At 41.0% G+C, this 24,596-nt stretch overlaps 2 protein-coding genes and 1 pseudogene across 9 annotated transcripts in view; 2 read left to right on the top strand and 1 right to left on the bottom strand.

Moving 5' to 3' along the window:
• Window positions 1-4,643: 4,643 nt before the first annotated feature.
• On the top strand, window positions 4,644-5,558 carry LOC102430814 (annotated as a pseudogene).
• A 9,269-nt stretch (window positions 5,559-14,827) lies between these two features.
• EMC4 (ER membrane protein complex subunit 4) lies at window positions 14,828-20,486 on the top strand. The gene is made up of 5 exons (XM_014454766.2): window positions 14,828-15,037; window positions 15,566-15,680; window positions 18,992-19,082; window positions 19,433-19,593; window positions 20,077-20,486. The coding sequence occupies exons 1-5, from the start codon at window positions 14,952-14,954 to the stop codon at window positions 20,110-20,112; spliced, it is 489 nt and encodes a 162-aa protein (XP_014310252.1). The 5' UTR covers window positions 14,828-14,951; the 3' UTR covers window positions 20,113-20,486.
• Window positions 20,487-20,639: 153 nt separating this feature from the next.
• SLC12A6 (solute carrier family 12 member 6) overlaps window positions 20,640-24,596 on the bottom strand; it is an 87,828-nt gene continuing 83,871 nt past the window's right edge. For 7 of the 8 annotated variants that reach the window (XM_023752887.1, XM_023752885.1, XM_023752886.1 and 4 more), the window contains one exon: window positions 20,640-23,319. In XM_023752887.1, coding sequence (XP_023608655.1) covers window positions 23,228-23,319 — 92 coding nt within the window. In that variant the 3' untranslated portion in view covers window positions 20,640-23,227. The remainder of the gene's footprint in view (window positions 23,320-24,596) is intronic. The other variant, XM_006087476.3, reaches the window with a different exon arrangement.

The following is a 24,596-nucleotide window of genomic DNA, read 5'->3' as shown; positions in this document are numbered from 1 at the left end:
CCTCATTCCTTCCTTCTCACTGCCTTAAACATTCCTCCCATCTGCTGAAGGGCAGCTGGGTTAGCCTTTCTGCCTCTCACCCTGTCTCATAAGGGTATGGACGTCATTCAGGGACAGTGTATGGAGTAACCCTCACCATAAACACACCCATGAGAAAAGAACTCTGGTGCAAAGTCATACATACATTTCTTGGAGAGTTAGGGGAGGGATTGTGGAGGGACGTTGGAGCCAGGCCTGACATGCTAGACAGGATTTCGACAGGCAGGGTGTTCCAGACAGTGGGGGGAAGTACAAAGTAAGTTCCCGTGAGGCAGGATAGTATAAAGCTAGGAAAATCCCTTGGCAAGTGGACTGGGGAAACTGAGACAGATAGCTGAACAAACTGGCCGAGCAATTTACAGCCAGATACGGGTCACCAGGGTGGAAAGCCCGGGGTGCCTAGCAGTGGGCAAAACTGGCCCTGACCTCGCCCCCAGCGTGGTCTTTCCTCCCCCGGCATATCACATTTCCTCTCTGGAGGTAACATCTAGGCCTCAGTTGTATTTCAGCTCCAGGCCCAGAAAAGCATCAAAAGCAGGCAAGTGAATGACCCTGGCACTGACCAATCAGTGGAGACCATGACCCAGAAAGGGCACACCTGGAAAAGCTGATGAACATTCTATTGAATCTTCCCCTAAACCTCTAGCCTTTAAAACCCTCAAGACAAAGGACCAAGTGCTGTTCTCCTCCTTGGAGCATGCCCTCCCCTTTCCCTCCCCTTCTTTTTCCCCCACGGGGGTGCATCTATTAAAGCTCTAAGGGACCCCCCATGAGACTTACAACCAGGGGAGCAATGGGCAGCAGCAGCTTGTCCCGGTCCAACCCCCTGAACCTGTCTCCAAGGCCCCCTTTTCTCTCTTTAGTGAGCCTCAGTTTGGCTCACTTCTTTCCCATAATGTTTCTAGAGAGCCAAAGCAGCCCCTCCTAGTCTCTCTCCTGTTGCTTCTTCTATCCTAGGCCCTTCCTGTGTCACTGTCCCCAGCTTTAATAACCATACTCTCAAAATCACCTGGATTTGTATTTCAAAATCTTTTTGCACGAAGGCAAGAACTCACACACTCTAGGCCACTGGCTCCAGACCCCACCCCTTTCCAGTAACACCAGGACCACTGTCCATCCTGATTTTATTAGAATGGAAAGAGCTCTGGAGAATAGCAGGGGTGAAGATTGAAAAGGTATGCAGTCACCTGGCAGGTTTTAAAGATCTGAAATGATCAAACAAAGGTGTTTGAGAAAGAAAAAAAATCATTAGAAACCCTTGAAGGTCTATTACTCATGGACAAGCACTGTTTCTACTTTAAAATATATTTTCTGAGATATTTTACTATGCAAATGTATATTTAAGAACAAAAGTGAGATATAATAAGTATCATATTATGTAGGTCAATCCATGCCAGTATGTAGAAATGCACATAATAAAAATGGCAGTTGAAGCATGGATGGAACTAGAGAGCATTATGCTAAGCAAAATAAGCCAGTCAGAAAAAGATAAATATCACATGATCTCACTCATATGTGGAATATAATGAACAATATAAAATGATGAACAAAAATAGAACCTGAGACATAGAAGCATCGAACAGATTGTACAACCTATGAGGGAAGGCGGGGAATGAGGGGGTAAGAGATTAACCACAGGACTTGTATGCATGCATTATGAGCATAACCAATGGACACAGACAGTATGGGGGGTGAGGGCTTGTGCTTGGGGGAGGGGGAGTCAGGGGAGAGGTCAATGGGGGGGGGGAAGGAGACTCATGTAATACTTTAAACAATAAAGAATTTTTTTAAAAATGGCAGTTGAAACAAAAAATAAATGGCCCCGGCTGGTGTGGCTCAGTTAGTTGAGCATCAGTACTGAATTTCCATTCCCAGTCAGGGCATAAGCCTGGTTTGCAGGCTTGATCCCTAGTAGGGGGCGTGCAGGAGGCAGCTGATCAATGTTTCTCTCTCACATCTATGTTTATCTCTCCCTTACCCTTCCTCTCTCTCCCCCTCTCCGTTCCTCTCTCTCTAAAATCAATAAAAACATATTTTTAAAAAACAAATAAAATAAATGGTATAGGCATCGAGCAGGGAAATGGCAGCGTTAAATCAGGACTTTAGAAGTATTAATCTCTCACTGGGATGCAAGTGGAAGGGAGGATTGATGGCAAGAACCTTAGGTATGAAAGTGTTATAGTTCGGGCCAGAGGTTCAGGGAGGCACAGTGTTTACTGTGGTGTATGTCATTCTCATCAACTCAGACTGATAAGCCAGGACTGATAAAGGACAATGCCCGAGGAGACCTAAAGACAGCAATAGCTCATCCTTCCCATGAGTAACTACATCCGCTGCTCAGCATTTGAGCCTTTGGAAAATTCCAGGTGGTTGATTTTGGCAAAGTGAGAAGTTGATTCCTTTTTTTCTGCTCCTCCCTTCCCCACCTTCCTGTGCTGACTGTGGAAGGAAGTAGGGAGCATTTCAGATAAGGCAAAAGCAACAAAAACAAGCAAATCTCACTGCTAGTTTACAAGATTCATGATTTTTTAAAAAATATATATTTTATTGATTTTTTTACAGAAAGGAAGGAAGAGGGATAGAGAGTTAGAAACATCGATGAGAGAGAAACATCAATCAGCTGCCTTCTGCACACTACCCACTGGGGATGTGCCTGCAACCAAGGTACATGCCCCTGACCGGAATTGAACCTGGGACCCTTCAGTCCGCAGGCCGACGCTCCATCCACTGAGCCAAACCGGTCAGTGCAAGATTCATGATTTTTTTAAACACCACCACAGTACTCATGCCCTCCTTGGTAGCAGGTGCATCAGGGTGTTTTTCCCCCTAATGTGTAAATATGTATTTATCTTTTAAATTATCTTTTAAATATATTTTTATTGATTTCAGAGATGAAGGGAGAGGGAGAGAGAGATAGAAACATCAATGATGAGAGAGAGTCATTGATTGGCTGCCTCCTGCAAGCTCCAACTGGGGATCAAGCCCACAACCAGGCATGTGCCCTAACCGGGAATGGAACCATGACCTCCTGGTTCGTGGGTCGATGCTCAACCATTTAGCCACACCCGCCGGGCTCTTTTTAATTATAAAAAAAAATAATAATACATGCTGGTTGTAAAACAAAAATAAAGCAGTACAGAAACATATGTAAATACAAGGTAAAGACCTCCTTGTAATTAATCTCCTCCCAACCACCCCTACATTGTACCAGAGATAACTCTTATTAACAAGTGGATGAATCTATGTACTAGTATTTGTAAACATATATGTACAAATATACATATAAAATGGGTTGCAGTGTACATGTTGTCATATAACTTAGACTTATTCCCATTTCACAAATACTACATCATGGACAGATTTCCACATATATATACATACATACTTTATCTTTTTCAACAGAAGCAGCAGTTTTGCTTGGGTTTTTTGTTTGCTTGTTTTTTTGCGAGTGGAAGGTAGGAGTGGTGGGTAGTGTTGGATGGTAGAGGATCCTCCTGTTACAACAATTTGTTTCTGATACAGCTGAGAAGCAGGTGGCAATATTTGGTATTTATAGATCTTCAAATCTGAATCCCCAAGTAGATTACCTGTAGTTAGGGTACACTCACCAAGTGGAAGATGATACAGGGCAGCAAGCTAGAGAGAAAGAAAACTAGCTTTGGAGCAAGGTTCATCCCCATCGGAAGCCTAGATCACTGCCTTTGGGCCCCTTCTACACCATTTTTACTTAACTGCACCATGGGGATAATAATACTGTTCTCTCGGGGGTTGTTGGAAAATAAGATAACCTAAGTAAAACACTACACCAGTACCTAGCTCAGTGATTGTATCTCTCTCTGCAAAACACCCCACACCCCTAACTTTATCTGTTCAGTGCTTTTTTCCCTCAAGATAGAAAACACAGTATCTTGGCTGCTGCCTTGGAAAAAATTATTCTGAGTTAGAAAATTTAGGACCAGCTCCCAGAGTGGGGGCCAATGCTGGGGAGTCAGATTCACTGTGATACTGATGGCCAGGAAATCAGTACAGAGTATCTGAAAGGTATGACCACACACAATAAGTCTAATCATGCAGTTGCTTAGGGGGTTCACTACTACTGTGGCCTCTTAACAAACAGGGAGTGAAGAGGAGTTCAAGGACAGGGGGCAGACAGGAAGAGAACGAAATGGGCAGAGCAACAATTATCAAAAGCAGGATAATGTCCTTGGGAAGGGAGCTTAAAGGGACACCGCAGGTCCCCAGCCTCAAGAGATGGGAGCAGTAGGAAGATTACTGATTAGATTCACTTCAAGGCAAAACCACTCTTGCAATAACAAAATTGAGTCTGAACCTAAGCTGGCTTGAGTTCTTACCCAAAATTAGCTGTATTCTTCAGAACACCGGTTCTACAAGATGTTGATAGGTTGAAAAAACAAAGACGAGAAAAAGAAAAGGCCTCCTTGGCCACAGAAGTTTGGTAACTGCTAAATTAACAAATATTTCTTTACTGTAGCACTTCTCAGACCCTTTAAATACTAACATTGTGAGTATCTAAAAGAAAGATTTACCTAGTGCTGCTCAAACTTACTTGAATTCTAAATATTTTAAAAAGGAGAACACTTCTTTTCCGACGAAACACCAAATGGCGGATGACGCCGGTGCTGCGGGAGGGCCCGGAGGCCCCGGGGGCGCCGGATTAGGAGGTCGCGGCATCCGGGGCTGGGGTCGCGGCTGGGTCGGGGCTGGGGCCGAGGCCGCGGAGCTCGTGGAGGCAAGGCCGAGGACAAGGAGTGGATCCCTGTCAGCAAGCTGGGCCGCCTGGTCAAGGACATGAAAATCAAGTCGCTGGAGGAAATCTACCTGTTCTCCTTGCCCATCAAGGAATCGGAGATCATTGACTTTTTCTTGGGGACATCCCTCAAGGACGAAGTCTTGAAGATCATGCCTGTGCAAAAGCAGACACGTGCTGGCCAGAGGACCCGGTTCAAGGCATTTGTCAACATTGGGGACTACAATGGACATGTCGGTCTGGGTGTGAAGTGCTCAAAGGAAGTAGCCACTGCCATCCGTGGAGCCATCATCCTGGCCAAGCTCTCTATTGTGCCCGTGCGGCGAGGCTACTGGGGAAACAAGCTCGGCAAGCCCCACACCGTACCTTGCAAGGTGACTGGCCGCTGTGGCTCTGTACTGGTGCACCTCATCCCTGCCCCCAGGGGTACGGGCATTGTCTCGGCCCCTGTGCCCAAGAAGTTGCTGATGATGGCTGGTATTGACGACTGCTACACTTCGGCCAGGGGCTGCACTGCCACCCTGGGCAACTTCGCCAAGGCCACCTTTGATGCCATCTCTAAGACCTACAGCTATCTCACCCCAGATCTCTGGAAAGAGACCGTGTTCACCAAGTCTCCCTATCAGGAATTCACTGACCATCTTGTCAAGACCCACACCAGAGTTTCTGTGCAGAGGACCCAGGCTCCCGCTGTGGCCACCACATAATTTTATACAAGAAAAATAAAGTGAATTAAGCCTGAAAAAAAAAATAAAAAGGAGAACACAAATATTCTAAACAATTACTCTTATCTAAAAAGAGTAGCAGGACTAGTAGGGGTCTTGGGAAAGAGATGTAGCTCCAGCTGCAGGCTGGGTGGGGGTGGAGCCTCCTGATCATAGGCAGGGCTGGATAAAAGCAACAGAGCCTGAACATCTGGCAGAGCTGTAAGAGACATTTAAAGAAAAACTGAAATAAAAATTTAGCCATACCTTTTGTCTTTCTAAAAAATAAAAATATGTATCTTCATGAAATAGTGTTATAAAACAGTACAAATAAGTATAAATATAAATAAAAAACATCTAGAAGAATCGAAATAAAAATGTCTATGGAAAAAATTTTTTTTGCATGGCAGGACTTGTTGATTATCTTTTTTACTTATTTGTATTTTCCATTTTATACAATAAATTTCCTTCTTTTGTAACTGCTAGATTAACAAATATTTCTTTACTGTAGCACCTCTCTACAAACTACTTTTAAAAAAAAATCACTTTATTAGCCCTGGCCAGTGTGGCTCAGTTGGTTGGAGTGTCGTCTGTATGCCAAAAGGTTGCGGGTTCGATTCCTGGTCGGGGAACATACCTAGGTTGGAAGTTGGATGCCCAGTCAGGGCATATATGGAAGGTGACCAATCGAAGTGTTATGGGTTCAATCATCGAGATAGACCACCGACTCAGAATTTAAATTTAAGAGCCTTTATTAAGCTGGCCAGCTGACTACAGCATGTCCCTCCTGTAGGGAGCCTCGTACTGCAGCCCAGACTGAGGGTACAGCAAAGTTTTTTATCTGCAACACTACAAAGTATTTCAAAAAAAAGAGAAAAAAACAAACTGCAAAGTGGTTCATTAGCCGTTCCCGGTACTGGCAGGGTAAAAAGTTCACATAAAATTTACGAGCAGGGTCACACCTGGCTGGGTTTAATCATAACACATTGCTTTTCTAGTGAGATAATTAGCAATTTTTCTCTGCCATGGTCCCTGCCCCTCAGCCCACTCAGTAATTCTTCTCTGCCAGGCCCCTGCCCCTAGCACAGAAGTTCTCTCTCACATTGATGTTTCTCTCTCTCTCTCCCTTTCCCCCTTTCTAAAAAAACCCAATAAGCATATCCTCAGGTGAGGATTTTAAAAAATCACTTTATTAAAGGAAACAATCATAGCAATTAGGAAATTAAACTTTTCGTGCAAATTTTTGAAAGTTTAGGATTTGACTTGGCAGCTTTTGTTATTTCCTGCCGGAGACCAATTCCAGCATGTCATAATTTCAAGAGTTTCATCAAAAGGTTGATGAGACTTGGGGACTCAACAGGGTTGAGTGTGTAGTCACCTGTTGGGAATGGCTAAAGGCATTTCCCCAAATCTGAATAGGAAACTGATTGTGGCTGCCAGACAGTTAAAGGACATCTTAATCTACATGTTATTGCCTCCTACTGGCCAAACACCTGAACAGCCGTAGGCTAATCCCCCCATTCTGACAATGGACTCTGTACCAAACCCTGACCCTTTGAAGTGTATATCTCTGCCTTGCCTCAGGACAAGTTGTGTTAATAAAAAGCATGGGGTCCTGGGGACGGAGAGAACCTAAGACCTTAGACTTAAGACCTTAGATCTTAACTCCTTTAGCTAAGCTCCTCTGACCCCCAATGCCTTTCAAAATTGTATCTCGTCTCCGGATTCTTTATTAGTCTCTGGATTCCTATTAAATCCATGCACAGCTCCTTCTCCAGATTCCTGAACCCTTCTTGATGCTGGGACAAGAACCCTGGCAATTTCCCACTTGAGCTAACCCTGGTTAGCTTAATTCATTTGTATGGAACCTCTCTTAGAAACCTGTACTATTTTACTAGGGTTGCTGTAACAAAGTACCAGAAACTGGGTGGCTTAAAACAATAGAAATATAGTCTCTCACTTCTGTAGGCTAGAAGACCAAAATTAAGGTGTTGGTAGGACCATGCTCTCCCTCTGCAGGCTCTAGGGAAGAATCCTTCCTTGCCTCTTCCCAGCTCTGGTAGTTGTTGGCTTATAGCTGCATCCCTCCAATCTCTGCATCCATTGTCACATGGACATCTTCCCTGTGTGGATGCGTCCTTTCCTCTTTTTATAAGGGTACCAGTCATTGGATTTAGGACCTACCATAATCCACCTCATTTTAACTAATTACATCTGCAAAGACCTGATTTCCAAATAAGATCACATGGTTCTGGGTGGATGTGAATTTTTGGCTGACACTATTCGACTTACAAGAAAATATTTAGTCCACAAACCCTTAAAAATGTAAATTAGCACATTTCGGAGGGCCTGTTTGAACCTATGAACACTGTAGCTATATAATCTCTGTGGTAAGCGATCCTAATTGTATGACTCTCCTACAGAACTGTGTTGACAATCTACTCAGGGATTTTCACAGTAGCTTTTTTTTGTAGTAGAAACAAATGGGAACAACCTAAATGCCCATCAATTGTGGACTAGTTAACTAAATTATCAGACATCCATGCAATGTATACTCTGTAGACTTTAAAAAGAATGAGGTAGATCTGAGTGACAGGCATGGAAGACACCCAAGATAGACTAAGTGGGGGAAAAAAACAAGTCAGTGGACAGTGTGCATTATGTTTCCATTTACAAAATAAGCTCCTACAAATTAAACAACCCTACATGTATGAATATGTTTTAAGGTAGGACTTTGTCTTTCAAGTACCAAAAGGTACTAATGTCCTCCTTCAATTCTTCTGAATTCAACTTCATCCTTGTATTTGTCTGCTCAGGCTGCCATAACAAAATACCACACACTCGGCGGCTTAAACAACAGAAATTTATTTTCTTATAGTTCTGGAGGCTGGAAAGTCCAAGATCAAGGTTCTGGCTGATTCAGTCACTGGTGACAGCTCTCTTCCTAGCTTGAAGACAGCCACCTTCTCATTGTGCATCCTCACTGGCTAAGTGAGAGAGCAAGCCCTTGTGTCTCTTCTTATTTCTTCCTCTTTTTTAGTGACTTTTAAATTTTATTTTTCAATTACAGTTTATATTCAATATTATTATATGTTAGTTACAGGTGTATAGAATAGTGGTTAGACAATAATATACTTTTTTGTGTGTGTCTCTTCTTATAAGAACACAAACCCTATTATGAGAGTCCTACCTTCATGACCTTGTGGAACCCTAAGTACTTCCCAAAGGCCCCATCTCCAAATACTGTCACATTGCAGGTTAGGGCTTTGACATAAATTTTGGGAGGGCACGAACATTACTAGTAAGTCCATTAAAATCCTCCTTCCAAAAAATAAATAGACAAACAAATCCAGGCTATAAAACAATGCTTTATATCTGAACCAATCAATTAAGGCTTTTAAAAATTAGCACATAGGGAAAAATGCCACAAAGGACTTCAATTGGTCATTCAGATACTAGATGTAGAGACAGTTTAGACCACTTTCAAGATAGCTGAAATTAATTACCAGGATGAATCCAGAGTAACCAAGCTTGAAGAAACATGTTTGGCCATCAGTAATACATCATTATGACTCATGCTATGGTTCATTCTTATCCTTTAATGGGATCTGTGGGAATGGCAACCCTCCCAGCTTCATAAGCAAGCACTGGAGGGAAGTGCTATAATGGGAACTTGTTAAAATGTGAATTACACAACAGTCCTCCTGAAATGAAAAAAAAGTTAATTGCTAAGGAAGAATAGTTTTATTAACCAACATCTCCCAGTTCATGCCACTGCTGATAGGGTGACCTGACACTGCAGAGCCATGAATCAGAATTTGAAAAAAATGCAATCCACACAGAAATGATTCAGAAACCTAGAAATAACTAGCAAGGTAGGATCTTATAATAAAAAAAAATTCTTTCATTAATGAGGTTTGAACTTGCAGACAAAATGGAAAAAAATTTCCACTTGTTAAGACCCCATTACTGACATGAAATAAATTGCATCATGAATAAAATAGTGTAGGGTAGTTCTTTTCAAAAGGCAACAATGATAGTAAACACAAATAACTTGGATTTGCAATGGAAGCCCATTTTACTCAAGCTGTCAAAAGGCTTAAAAGCTTTTAGGGCACACTGGGGAACTGGTTGGACCAGTGAGAATAGCGGAATAGAATTATCATAGACATTGTTAAATGGCATAGACTTAAACATACCTATAAAAGCTCTTTTTTTTTCTCCCCTTTAGAGAGATCTAGTCTTCCAAATATGGTTGTTTGAAAAGAAAATGTACTTGGTCAAGTTTCAATCCAAAGGCAACTGCTCTGAAGAGAATTGCATGAAGTATTAAAACTAGTCAGCTTCTTAGACTCCTAAAGAGGTAGTGGTAGAGGGATGAGATACAAACACAATTACAAAAAATGTGTAGGTGGCATAAATTATAAAAGTCAAACAAGATAACTGGTATAACCTATGGAATCATGGTGTACCTTCTCACAGTTTCTGTAATTAAAATCATATTTGCTCAAAGGCACAAAGTAAGCAAAGTTTAACATATATTTTTACAATTTCAGTATTCCCATTATTTTCTAATTCAAGTTTAGTCCGGTGGGAAGCATACAGAAGGCTCTCAAAAAATGATTATTTGCTTAAATTACTTTGTATAAATTCAAACCTTGTTATTTTAAAGCAACAATATGCTCTAGTCCAGTGATGGCGAACCTTTTGAGCTCGGCGTGTCAGCATTTTGAAAAACCCTAACTTAACTCTGGTGCCGTGTCACGTATAGAAATTTTTTGATATTTGCAACCATAGTAAAACAAAGGTTTATATTTTTGATATTTATTTTATATATTTAAATGCCATTTAACAAAGAAAAATCAACCAAAAAAATTAGTTCGCGTGTCACCTCTGATACGCGTGTCATAGGTTCGCCATCACTGCTCTAGTCAGTGCTTCTCTGTCCTTGAGGAGAATCACCTGGAGACCTATAAAAAACTTGGTGCCCATGTTCCACCTTAAGCAAATGGATTAGAATCACTGGAGATGTGGCCCAGGCATCAGTATTTTTAAGAGGTGCCAAAGTGAGTCTCTGGTGACTCCAGGACAGAGAACCATTAAGCTTCTAGGTTTAGAATCATGTCATGTTATAACTGGGTGAAGAGAGGGTGAAATGGGTAAAGGGTATCAAATGTATGGTGACAGATAGAAACTAGACTTTGGGTGGTGAGTATCTATACTAATAAAAGGGTAATATGCTAATTAGACCAGACATCTTCCAGACATCCATCTGGACGTCCTTCTGGACAAAGCCACAGTGGCAGGGGCTGAGGCAGAGGCAGTTAGGGGCGATCAGGCCAGCAGGCAGAGGTGGTTAGGGGCTATCAGGCAGGCATGCAGAGTGGTTAGGGGTGATCAGGCAGGCAGGCAGGTGAGCAGTTAGGAGCCAGCAGTCCCGGATTGCGAGAGGGATGTCCAACTGTTGGTTTAGGGATCAGGCCTAAACCGGCAGTTGGATATCCCCCAAGGGGTCCTGGATTGGAGGGTGCAGGCCAGGCTGAGGGACACCCCCCCGCCCATGCACGAATTCGTGTACCAGGCCTTTAGTCCTATATAATAAAAGTCTAATATACAAATTGCCCCCTCAACCGGGAGTTTGACCAGGGGGCGGGGCCGGCCCGCCAACTGCCAGAGGCCCCTCCCCACAGCTGGTCCTGCCCCTCATTCTCCCCCCCCCCCCATTGGGGGCAGGGCTGGCTGGCCAACCTCCTACTTCCCCTCCCCCCAGCCAGCCCGACCAGCCCTAATTGGGGTGGGCTGGCCAGACCCCACCTGTGCACGAATTGCACTGGGCCTCTAGTACTGTAGTATATACAGATACTGAATTATAATTGGTATACCTGAAACTTATGTTATTAACCAATGTTACCTCATTAAAATGATATTTTTCTCTTTCTTTCTTAAATTTTTAATCAAGATATAATTTACATGTAACATTGAATTAGTTTTAGGGGTACAACTTAATGATTTGATATATGTATACAGGGTGGGGCAAAAGTAGGTTTACAATTGTTCATATGGAAAATAATAAAATAATTAAGAAATAATAATACAAAAATAAACTGTTTCCCATACTCTCAATTGAATGCAAATACACCCGATATACTCTATATATTTACCACAATGAATTCTGTTAACATCCATCACTACACATGATAATTAAAAAACATATATTTATATTTTTCTAAATCCACAGTGCAGAGAACTAGGAAAAGTATGGGAAAGTACAACTTTAAAAGGTGCTCTGAAATCCCATTACTCCTTCATGTGTCTATCATTTGAGTCATTTTCTATGTATATGAAATAACATGCAAAATATGCAAAAATTATACATTTTAGAACTGGAAGGTAGCCTTAGAAGTTAATTAGTATAAGTCCCTCATTTTATAGATGAAGAAATTAAGGCCAAGAGAGTTCCAAATTCAAGTGACTCGGGTAGTTAGTTCATTAGGAGTCAGGATTAGAATCTAGGTTTTCCTTCATTTTTCTTGCAAAACAAAATTTGTACAAAAACTGGAATCCCCAAAAGTTTAATTCCAAGTTAAAACTCCATTTCCATTAAGGATTCTTCCTAATGATATTCTTATAATAAAAAACCAAGCAATGTTTTATAGAGAGTGCCTTCATCCTTCTCCTGAATTGTAGTATACAGTGTTGTCCCCACTGTGTTCTACAGAACATTGATTCCATTGGGCATTAACAGATGTAATAAGGAGAGGGTTCTTATTTAGGTACATTGGGAAACAAAATTAAAGGAGATTCTTATGGAATAATTTCTTGTGATTTTATTTTATTTATTTTTTTAAATATATTTTATTGATCTTTTACAGAGAGGAAGGGAGAGGGATAGAGAGCTAGAAACATTGTGAGAGAGAAACATCAATCAGCTGCCTCTTGCACACCCCCCACTGGGGATGTGCCCGAAACCAAGGTACATGCCCTTGACCGGAATCGAACCTGGGACCCTTCAGTCCGCAGACCGACGCTCTATCCACTGAGCCAAACCGGTTAGGGCAATTTCTTGTGATTTTAATGTTATACTAATAGCACTGAGAATCTCCGGGGTGTATATGCAAAATACAATATGCAGTATTTAACCTTGGAATCCTTCCTCAGCTCAGTCCTAATATCTTCATGTTCTTTGGAATATGTTTTAGCAAATAAGACTATGAGGACTCCCAGGATAAAGGAATAAAAGATCTGGAATACTCTACTGAGGCCAAAGCAACTTTGATTCAGGTTATAGTTCAACTTGTTTTAAAGAAGTAGGGGAGTACTTTATTTTTATTTATTATTTATTTATTTTCAAATTTGCAAGTGAAAGTTTAGGATGTCACAGAGGTAGAAGTGGGCCAGCTGGGCTGCATGGACTCAGGAAACAAGTTACAGAGCTTAGGAGAAAGAAAGGTAAAGAAAGTGCATCTGGGGGGAAAAGAGGAGGAACGGCTTGGGATATAGGGGAGTACTTTATTATTATTTTAAATTTTATTTTTATTGATTTTACAAAGAGGAAGAGTGAGGGATACAGAGTTAGAAACATTGATGAGAGTTGATCAGCTACCTCCTGCATGCCTCCTAATGGGGATGGAGCCCACAACCAAGGTACATGCCCTGACTGGAATGAACCCAGGACCATTCAGTCCCCAGGCCAATGCACTATCCACTTAGCCAAACCGGTTAGGACATGTAGGGGAGTACTTTAAAAGGGAAGGAATATATGATTTAAGTGACTAACAGTGTTTTAAAGTGTTCCTTTAAAATTTATTAAGGAATAAGACAAGAGCCCTAACTGGTTTGGCTCAGTGGATAGAGTGTGAGCCTTCGGACTGAAGGGTCCTGGGTTTGATTCCAGTCAAGGACACATGAGGGAGTTGTGGGCTCAATCCCCAGTAGGGGGCGTGCAGGAGACAGCTGATCAATGGTTCTCATCATTGACATTTCTCTCTCTCTCTCTCCCTTGCCCTTCCTCTCTGAAATTAATAAAAATATATATTTTTTAAAAAGAATAAGACAAGAATAGCTTGAAAATCAGACAATATTGCACAAAATTATCAGAATATAATATATAACATTTTTATGTATTCCCTCCCTTCTAATTTTTACCCTTTATTTTACATAATGTAATTATAGTATACTCAGTTTTGTATTACAGTTACTTTCTTGTTTTAAAAAATATATTTTATTGATTTCAGAGAGGAAGGGAGAGGGAGAGAGAGATGGAAACATCAATGATGAGAATCATCGCTCAGCTGCCTCCTGCACGACCCCACTGGGCATCAAGCTCACAACCCGGCATGTGCCCTTGACCAGAATCAAACCCGGACCCTTCAGTCCACAGGCCCACGCTCTATCCATTGAATCAAACCAGCTAGGGCTGGAATATAAATTAATGTAATTTTTTTAAAGCGGGCGTTTTGTGCATACTCTGATCTACCAATTATAGTTCCAATAATTTAACTTAAGGAAATAAGGAAAGATGTGCAAGGATGTTCACAGCAACATGGGTTATAAAAGGGAAAAATAAAACAGAAAACAACTTAAGTATCCAATAATAGGTTAAATTATGATACAGGTGTACAACTGAACACAAAGCCCACTTAGCACGAATAATGTTGTATATTATTTAATGACATTAAAAAACACATCATGCGTATGTGGTGAGCCCACCATTCAACCTCACAACAAACTTTGAAAATAGGTGCATTATTCAACTTTTACATATGAAGAGGTTTGCAATATACACAATTGAACTTGCCCAAGGTCACAAAATTCAGTCATGAAGCTAGGATTCAAAAGGAGGCCATCTGAACTTCGAGCCCGCGAGCCTTCCCACGCCCACACGGCCTCCTGGCTTTGGTGCAGAACGGGGATACCACCATCTACCTCCCAGGGTTACCGTGACACTTAAATGAAATAATAAGCACAAAGCTCCAGGAACACAGTGGACATCCAATACTCGGAAGCTACTAAATAACTCAAGGTCACACCATCCGTGGTGAAACCAGGATTTAAAGCGAGCTCGGTCTGAATCTCGTAATTCCCGGGAGGGCGGAGGAACTGAAAACCTTTTCTTGGCTTCAACTCCTCAAGCAGAGTCAGTACGGACCTTCCCTCGGCCCCGTAAAGGGCGCCTCGGGGTCAGGGGACACACAACAGGCCTCTTCCAAAAGGAGGGGCGCCCGGAGTCGCTTTAGGAAGATTTAAATTCTAGCAGCTTTTCTCACCTGCCGCGCTTGTTACTTCCACGGACTCTGTGCCCGCCCCGGAAGTGACGTGTGACTCACGCGCCGGAAGTGGGCTTGCGGACTGGGACCAGACGTCGCGGACGCTGGTGGGCCTGAGGCTCGTGTTACGCCTTAGACCAGGCAGCTGCACGGCGTTAGGAGGCGTCCATTGCCATGACGGCCCAGGGGAGCCTGGTGGCCAACCGAGGCCGGCGCTTCAAGTGGGCCATTGAGCTGAGCGGGCCTGGAGGAGGCAGCAGGTGAGGAGCCTGGGCGGAGGGCCTTGCCCCCAGAACTGCCCCGGAGGCATGGAACCTGGACTGGATGGGTGGCACCAAGACGGCTCCGGGGCAGCTAGCGGCGGAAGCCGTGGAGGTTTTTGTGCCCAAAGGATGCGTAGTTCCGTCTTCCCAATAGGCAGGGCTCTGACGAACCTACAGGAGGGGTTGATGTAATCTGGGTAGGTGCCCCTGAAGATCTTAACTCCTGTGGGTAGCAGAACAGGAAATGTGGGAGTCCGCAGCTTTAGTTTCTTTATTTTTTCTTCTTTAAAAAATATTTTTATTGATTTTAGAGAAGAAGGGAGAGGGATATAGAGATAGAAACATCAATGATGAGAATCATTGATTGGCTGCCTCCTGCAGGCCCCCTACTTGGGATCAAGCCCACAACCCCGGGCATGTGCCCTGACCAGCATCCAACCGGGACCTTCTGGTTCATAGGTCAACGCTCAGCCACTGAGCCATGCCCGCTGGGCGAGCAGCCTGTTTCTTGGTTTGCTTCTTTAGGGGCCGAAGTGACCGGGGCGGCGGCCAGGGCGACTCGCTGTACCCCGTTGGTTACTTGGACAAGCAAGTGCCGGATACCAGCGTGCAAGAGACGGACCGGATCCTGGTGGAGAAGGTACAGAGGTATAGATGTCGCCGTCGTTTGGGGGCTCGTCCTGGCCCACCCACCCGCTCTTCTCTCCCAGACAGCACATGAATATCTTACTGTAGATGGGCCTTATCCTGAATGTTTTGGTAGCTCAACTGCTTGAGATTAGTGTGTTAACAGTAGTTTACATATCAGCTCCAAAAGTGCTTAAGAATTGGAAAAAGAAAAGGCATAAGAAAGTAGGTTGAAAATTATTGGTGGCAGTGCCTTTCAGTTGAAGTCATCCTTTTGTCCTCTAATTTCCTTACACCACATAACCTGCCAGGATATTCTGTTGGCTTTATCTTCAAAATAGATTCAAAATCTTACTGCTTCTTATTACTTTCACCTATCATCCTGGTCTAAGCCACTACTGTCCTTCACCCAGATGTTCATTGTTGTGGGAGCGGTTCGTGCATTGTAGGGTGTTTAACAGAACCCCTGGCCTCTACCTATTAGATGCTAAAAGTGCTCTTCCCCAGTTGTGACAACCAAAATGTCTCCAACATTACCACATGTCTCCAGGGATCGCCCTTCTGTTGAGAACCACTGATTTTTAAAGCGCACAATCTGATGAGCTTTAATAGTGGTATACCACCCTGAAACCATGACTATCTTGAAAGAACATTTTCTTCTCCAAAAGATTCCTTGTGCCCCTCTCTGCCACAGATTTCTAATTGGTCTCACTACTTCCCCCTGTAGTCTAGTCCCAGCACAGCAGCCAGTACTATGATCCTTTTAAAACATGAGTCAGCTCATTCCTATTAAAACTCTTCTGTAGCTCATTTCACTTATTGTAAAAGCAAAAGTCTTTGTAATGTTCTACCTAACTCTATATTGACTAAGCCCCTTGTAAGATCTTTGACTTAATCTCCTATCACATTCTCCTGTATTTATTATTTTTTTATTGATTTTTAGAGAGAGAGTAAGGGAGAGGGAAACATCAATAGGCTGCCTCCTCTACGCCTTCTACCGGGAATCAAGCCTGAAACCCAGGCATGTGCCCTGACTGGAATGGAACTGGCAACCTTTCAGTGCACCAGATGACACCCAACCAAGCCACACTGGCCAAAGCTAATTTTATTTTTTAATCCTCAACCAAGGATATGTTTTTACTGATTTTTAGAGAGAGAGAATAGGAGAGAGAGAGAGAGAGAGAGAGAGAGAGAGAGAGAGAAACAGAAACATCAATGGGAGAGAAAAACATTGATGAACTGCCTCCTGTAGGCACCCCAACCTGGGATCAAACCCGATTAACCTTTTGGTGTATGGGACAACTCTCCAACCAACTGAGCCACCTGTCCAGGGCTACCACTTTCCCCTCTGTTCACTGCAGTCTTGTCAGATTAGCCTCCTTGCTGCTCCTTAAATATGCCAGGCAAGTTCCCATCTAAGGATTTGTGTACTTGTTTTTCCCTCTGCTGGAATACTCTTCCGCAGCACCTTTATGGCTTGCTCTCTTATCAATGAAGCCTACCCTCATGGCACTCCCTATCCTGTTTTCCCACTTTACATTTCTCCATGTCATTCATATACATGACACAGTTTACTTATTTTACTACCCATCTTTTCATTAATTTAAGCTCCAGGTTTTTGTCTCCTAAAAGCCTAGAACAGTGCCTGCACTTTCTTTCCCTCAGCCTTGCTATTCAATATTAAGCGATTTGTTTCATAAAATTCCAGTGATTTTTCACAACATGAAAATGACAGCTATTCTCAATTTTTTTCTTGATAAGTATAATTTTTCATCTTGGTATCAAATTGTAACATAATACATGATAGATAAAGTATTAACATGGCTTAATTTTAAAGGTAGATTATCATAAAATAATTCTTTAGTTCTGTTGTATGGATGATTTGATATTTAAGCTTACAGACAAATGATCTATGTAAATGACATATTGGGAAACTTTATTTACAAGTATGGGCATTTATTCTTTTAATGTGAGTAAACACAAATGGATAGTGGTATATTATTTTTATATAGCTAGATTTGCTTTGTTAATATTTTGCTTAGGATTTTTGCATTTATGTTTATGACTGATAGTGGTCTATAAACTTTTCTCATAATGTCCTTGTCAGGTTTTGGTATTTATGAGGTATTTATGTAGAGTGTTCATTTTTATTTTCTAAGTTTGTATAAGATTGGCTTTATTTTTTCCTTAAATGTTTGAAATTTGCCAAGGAAAACCATCTGATGGGCTTAGTTATAGATTCAGTTTCTTTAAACAGTTATGGGATTATTTATATTTCCAATTTCTTATACCATTTAGGTAAGTTGTATTTTTTTTAGGAATTGTACCATTTCCTAAAATTCATAGTTTGATCACTGTAATATTTGCAAAACCTATAGAGATGTCCCTTTTTCATTTCTGATGTTGAATATTTATCTTCGATCCTTTTTTCTTCATCAGGCTCACCAGTATGATGTTATTAATCTTTTTTAAAAAACAACCATCGGCTTGATTTAACGACAGTTTCACTAATTACTACTCTCATTATTTTCTTCCTTTTCATTTGTTCTTTTTCTAACTTATTGAAATAGATGCTTACTTTTAGTGTTCTAATCTGTATTTAAAGCTATAAATTTCTCAGAGTTCTCTATGTTCCACAGTTGTTAAAATGTATTTTGATCAGTTAAAAAATATTTATATTTTCCATTATAAATTCTTTTGATTCATGAATTATTTCAAGTACATTTGTTAATTTCAACTCATAATGGATTTTTGCTTATCTGTTATTGAATTCTAGCTTGATTGCATGGTAATCAAAGAACATGCTTTGTATAATTTGAGTTCTTTGAGTTACTTACACTTCCTTCAAGGCTCAGCAAGTGGTCAGTTTTTGTAAATGTCCCATGTGTGTTTGAGAACAATGTGAATTCTGCAGCTGTTCGGAGCAATGCTTTATAAATGTCAGTTGGGTTCAGTTTGTTAATGTCTTTCAAATCTATATTTTGATTTGTCTGTCAGTTATTGATTGAGGTATGCTAATCTCTCACTATGTGGATTTATCTATTTTTTTTAATTAATTTTTTTTATTGATTTCAGAGAGGAAGGGAGAAGGAGAGATAGAAACATCGATGAGAGAGAATCATTGATCAGATGCACAAAATTGAAAATTGTGTTCATTTGACTTTAACATCAGTGATACAATAAATGTGGGACTGAGGGTAGTGCTCAGAGGTTAAAATTGTGTCTTTGTTTTAGCGCTGTTGGGACATTGCCTTGGGTCCCCTCAAACAATAAATGTGGGACTGAGGGTAGTGCTCAGAGGTTAAAATTGTGTCTTTGTTTTAGCGCTGTTGGGACATTGCCTTGGGTCCCCTCAAACAGATTCCCATGAACCTCTTCATCATGTACATGGCAGGCAATACTATCTCCATCTTAAGTTTTAAGAATTAAAGGTAAATTCTTAGGCAAAACCCATATTGGAAATCTTTGCATGGCTCTTGGCTAGTAGAACTAATAACCCTTATGAAAGTTTTAAGAATTAAAGGTAAATTCTTAGGCAAAACCCATATTGGAAATCTTTGCATGGCTCTTGGCTAGTAGCGGGGAGGGTGTGCAGGACGGTGATGGTAGTGGTGGTGACATGGAGGGAAAACGGCTTATCATGGATTTTGTTCACTAGCTCTATTTGCTACTTTACTGTGGGCTGGTGTGTATTATTTATGTCTTAATATGTGCCTGATTCGTAATTTTTAAAAAAGTTGTTTTGGCACTTTGTTACCCCAACAGCTTTCAAGATGCTAGAAAGTTCAAGCCAGAAGTTCCTTCAGGGTTTGGTGTATCTCATTGGAAATCTCATGGGTTTGGCATTGGCTGTTTATAAGTGCCAGTCCATGGGACTATTGCCTACACATGCATCAGACTGGTTAGCCTTCATTGAACCTCCTGAGGTAAGGCAAAAGAAAAGTTAACTTTGGGGCTAGTTGTAACCGACAGTAAATAGCAGATCCATTTGATGTAAGGGATTAGAGTCGGTATTAGAGCGAATTTCCTTTTTAATCCTCTCCCCAGAGAGAATGAAAGGGGGGTGGGGGGGGGAGACAGAGAGAGAGAGAAAAACACTGATGTGAGAGAGACACATTGATAGGTTGCCTCCTGCAAGTGCCCCGACCAGAGACAGGGATTGAACTTGCAACCCAGGTACATGCCCTTGACTGGGAATTAAACCCTTGACCCTTCCGTGTGTGGGATTCATACTGTAATCACTGAGCAATGCCAGCCAGGGCTAGAGCCCATTTCTTAAGAAATAAGATCCATTAGAAGTCAGGAAGTTATTTTTTAAGGATAAAATAACTTGTGGTTAAAGTATTAAGTACTTGATTCAGGAAGTTATTTCAGTGCTCATTCCCACTCACCTGTTCTTCTTGTTTCAGAGGATGGAGTTCAGTGGTGGTGGACTGCTTTTGTGAACCTGAGAAAGCACCTGGTGACCATGTATTTGGATCTCATTTACAACCTTCTCTACCCCCAGTGATGACTCCTCAGCATATTCACCCTTAACATTATCACTCGTGCTGAAAAGAACTGAAAGCACCCTTTTTTCCAGGGTGAGGAGACATCCTAGAAAGATAATGTCTATATCACTACAAACACAAAGAAACTATGCCACAACCCTTGACTGAAAATAATGTAGAAAACTTTATTTATGTTTTCAGTATAGAGCAAAACAACAAATAAAACCGTAACTATGTAAACAAAAGAATAGTTGCTGCTAAGCCAAGAACCACAGCAGCATCTCCTTTCAATAAATTAAATGGTCAAGAACAGTGCTTTAAAAAAATTATATAGGTTTTCCTTAATATTTCACTTCTATTTAACATAAGCTGGGACATAAAACTTCTGTTGGAGACACTTGTGGAAGGTGTGAGAAACTAATGCTGGATTCTGATTATACATGATGAAAAGAAAAATAAACCAGACAAAAAGCACATAAATATAATTACAGTAAATTGCTACTTTAATATCCACAATGGATTTTTAATACATTTAGGGGGAATGAGGATTGGAGGAATCGTTGGGGCCACAGGAATCTGAGGCAATGGAAGGTACAAAGTAGGCATCTTTCCCCTGCCAAGAGGAACCTGGTACCTGTCAAGCAGATGCTGCAGTTCAAACTTCAGCTTTTAAGAAAGCTATAGAAGGCAGAGGGCCAGTAATTGGAAAATGTATGTTATCATAACCTGCCCTGGTAAAGTCATAGCTAAGACTTAAAAGTTGGATCTTATTCAAAAGGCAGGAGGAGGTCTTTTCTTTCTCTTCCTTCTTGAAACACAAAACCCCTTCCCCTAAGGTGCATTCTCATTAAGTTTTCCGTATTGCTTTATTTGCAGTGATTAAAAGAGACAAGATACTTTGTAGACAAACAACATAAGCAACACAGAGACATGAAATGCTCTAGATAGAGATGAGTTTAAATCTGGCCTAATAACCATTTTCCCACGTAACAATGATTTTGTATTTAGGGGCTTAAGTAGTGGCTATATTAATAGCCATGAATTCCCTTATCCCTTTAAAAGATTCTTATAGAGCTCTAACCACAAAACGCTTTTAAAACTAACCTTAATTCCACCAATATTTTTTCCTATATGGAAATACATATAAATATCACTTTGGCCAGAAGGTATGTGTAAATGTAGAGGAAGTCTATCTTAGACTTTTAGAGCATGGATCTTTAATATTTTGAATCCTGGGGAACCTGTCCTACTGCTGGACTCAACTAAACAATGGAGTGTTGCAATGGAAGCAGTAAATAATGCTTCTATCCTCTGTAGGAAGGAGCAGAATAAAAGACAAAAATTCTGTCTGCTTTGCTACCATGACTGGGCCTGAAGGTTGAAAGAAAAGTAAAAGGAATACATTGAAATGACTCAATTTCTTAAGTCATATTGAAGGGTTTTCTCTGTAAAGGTCAAATGAATAGTCTGCTGGTACCTAGGTCAGCTTGCTCCATATCCTAATGGGTAATCAAAAAAGTGCCACTATTGATCAGTAAAGTGAAATTCTAAAGCCACAAATAAAGGTAAATAGTTTTTCTAAATAACCTATCATATATTTGAAATTACCATTTAGTCACACAGAATAATTTCGTTATGCTTGGAAAACGTGTTTTTGTGATCAATAAATTAGCAAATAAGCTAAGCTTGCATAAGTATTTCCATAACATACTTAAAGTTCTAAAGCAAAACTGAAATAGCAGAAGACTATTGGCTTGGACAGTCTCCTAGTTTAGAGCCAAGTTTCTGCAGTCAGAATGAAGAATTAAAATGGAAAGGAAATGGGCATACTTGGCATTTAGGTGAGTGCCTCAAGTCTTCACTATGGCTTTAGAAATGAGTCCACAGGTTTCTTAGCGAAAGAAGTTACTTGAATAGGCCAATGCCAATTGTATGCCACCTTAGTGAAGTAGGTAAGCGAGTAGCAGCATCTCAATAACTTTGGCACTACTGAAGAAATACGGCTCTAGAACTTCGAATTCAATTGCTGGATTTCCCCTTGAAAAGATAGAAACCTTTTGGGAAAGAATTTTAGCCAGGCTTCCTAGTGTTTCTTCCTATGATTTTTGACCTGTGTCTACTAACCCAGAGGACATAAAAGAGAGAAGGAAAGGTGAACCTATTGGTCAGTGTACATTATATTTCTTAGAAAACAGCTTGTATGTTTTGCCCATGTCACACAGATAACCAGATTATATTTCAGTAAATCTTAATAGCTATCTTAGAATTTCCTTAAATTGGCCATTTGAAAAGTACCTGAAAGAAATAATTTTTACTCCACTGTTTAAAAATTTCCATGTTAACACTGCCTACATTACAATCTTAATCACAGAGTGGGGTTTGAAAACCAACAGCTGAAATATACAACAACCCAGTATGTGTACATACACTGCTTTTTGGGGGAAATCTTGTTTTGGAGGACGAAGTAGAAGCTGCAGCCATATTTCAGATTTTGTATATCGGTACCCTAATATAAAATTAGAGTCCTGCAGAGCAGTGGATACACTCAAGGAAATTAGCTTGAAAAGGTTTTCATCTTGGTTTGCCATAGGTTATCTTCACCAGGATGTTAGGTCCCCATACACTTGGCCATGAATGCCTTAGAATGATGACGTTTTTTCTCTGTTGAACCATGACTTCTGAGACTCAATCTTTAATGCTGGATATGTACTTGCTTTTTGTCTTCAGTTGAATTTCTGGTATGCCTTCTGACAACTCATTTTATTGGTTAGCTTGTTAATTCTAACTTGCCTTCAACTGGTACAGACATGGCTTTAGTAATTGACCATTTTTCTAATGTTGAGGGAATATTTGCTTCTGTAAGGGGGGCAGATCATATGAGAGCAAAAAGCAGAACTGTTGTTACGTTTTTGCACAAGTACTTGAGGCTCAGCTTGTCAAGAATTCATTCAGATGATGTGTTTAGGACACAGGCCTCTAGTTAGTGGGACTGGTAGTAAAGAGCTGGCACTCATGGAGGATGGAAGCCTTTTGGGAAACATGAAGCCAAGCAGAGTCTTTCAGGAGGAAATTACGAATAAATGGTGATCACTTCACTGCCACCACCTCGGACAAGGAGGACTCGCTCTAGTCCCTCGGTGAGCACTTCTAGGAACTCCATGTCTTCAGAATTTGTCAAGGAGACAAAGGCAGAAGAAGAGCACACTTTACAACCTGCACCATGATAATCAGAGTTTATCTGATTACAAAGCTAAAAAAATCAACATGCTTTTGTTAATTATTGCATACTCAGAATTGGAAGACTGTACTTTGTAATTCAGTTTCACCCTGTGAATTAATCCAGGGATCTAGTCCTTTTGCATATGGAAGGATTTTTCTACTTGTTAGATTTTTTTTTCTAAATATTCTTTTTTAAATAGGGAAAACACACAAGTAATGTGTAAAATATTATGAAGCAAAATAAGCCAAAAAAGGAAAAGCCACAACAGGGCAGCTCATTAAGATTTCTAGAGAGAACCTAAGTTTTCTAAGTGAAGCTGCTCAAGAAGAATTTTTCTGCCAGCTCTTTTTTCCTTTTTTTTTTTTTTTTTAAAATATATTTTATTGATTTTTTTACAGAGAGGAAGGGAGAGAGATAGAGAGTTAGAAACATCGATGAGAGAGAAACATCGATCAGCTGCCTCCTGCACATCTCCCACTGGGGATGTGCCCGCAACCCAGGTACATGCCCTTGACCGGAATCGAACCTGGGACCCTTCAGTCTGCAGGCTGACGCTTTATCCACTGAGCCAATCCGGTTTCGGCTCTTTTTTCCTTTTTAAACACTCTCTTCCTTAATGATACTGGTGGGAATGGGTCAGGTGTCACCACTGCAGTGCTGAAGTGGTCTCAAAAAATCCTGGTTTTTTTTTTTTCATTTTATCTCTTTTTTCCCCTCAGAGGAGGGTCCACTTCAGCTGCTTCTCCCCTAATGCCATCCAAACGAAAGAGGCTTTGTAAGTGGGTAGAGCCTGAAAAGGAGGAAGGATATGGGTATTCTGTCTCGGATTGTCAGAAAGGGTTCCATACAGTATTAGAAGTAATGTTGCAAATATACCACTGAAAAGCAGTCTCTTTAGGGTTCAGAGAGAACATATAACCCCAACTCCTTAAAAGAAGATTAATCTCACTGCTTTGTAAGAATCCCTGTATAGCCGAAACCGGTTTGGCTCAGTGGATAGAGCGTCGGCCTGCGGACTCAAGGGTCCCAGGTTCGATTCCGGTCAAGGGCATGTACCTGGGTTGCGGGCACATCCCCAGTGGGGGATGTGCAGAAGGCAGCTGATCGATGTTTCTAGTTCTCTATCTCTCTCCCTTCCTCTCTGTAAAAAATCAATAAAATATATTTAAAAAAAAAAAAAAAAATCCCTGTATAATAAGACTTTTAAAAGTCTCCCTCT

The sequence above is a fragment of the Myotis lucifugus genome, unplaced genomic scaffold (genome assembly GCF_000147115.1).
Source record: "Myotis lucifugus unplaced genomic scaffold, Myoluc2.0 scaffold_38, whole genome shotgun sequence".
Classification (NCBI taxonomy): Eukaryota; Metazoa; Chordata; class Mammalia; order Chiroptera; family Vespertilionidae; genus Myotis; species Myotis lucifugus.
This window is presented reverse-complemented; position numbering and strand designations above follow the sequence as displayed.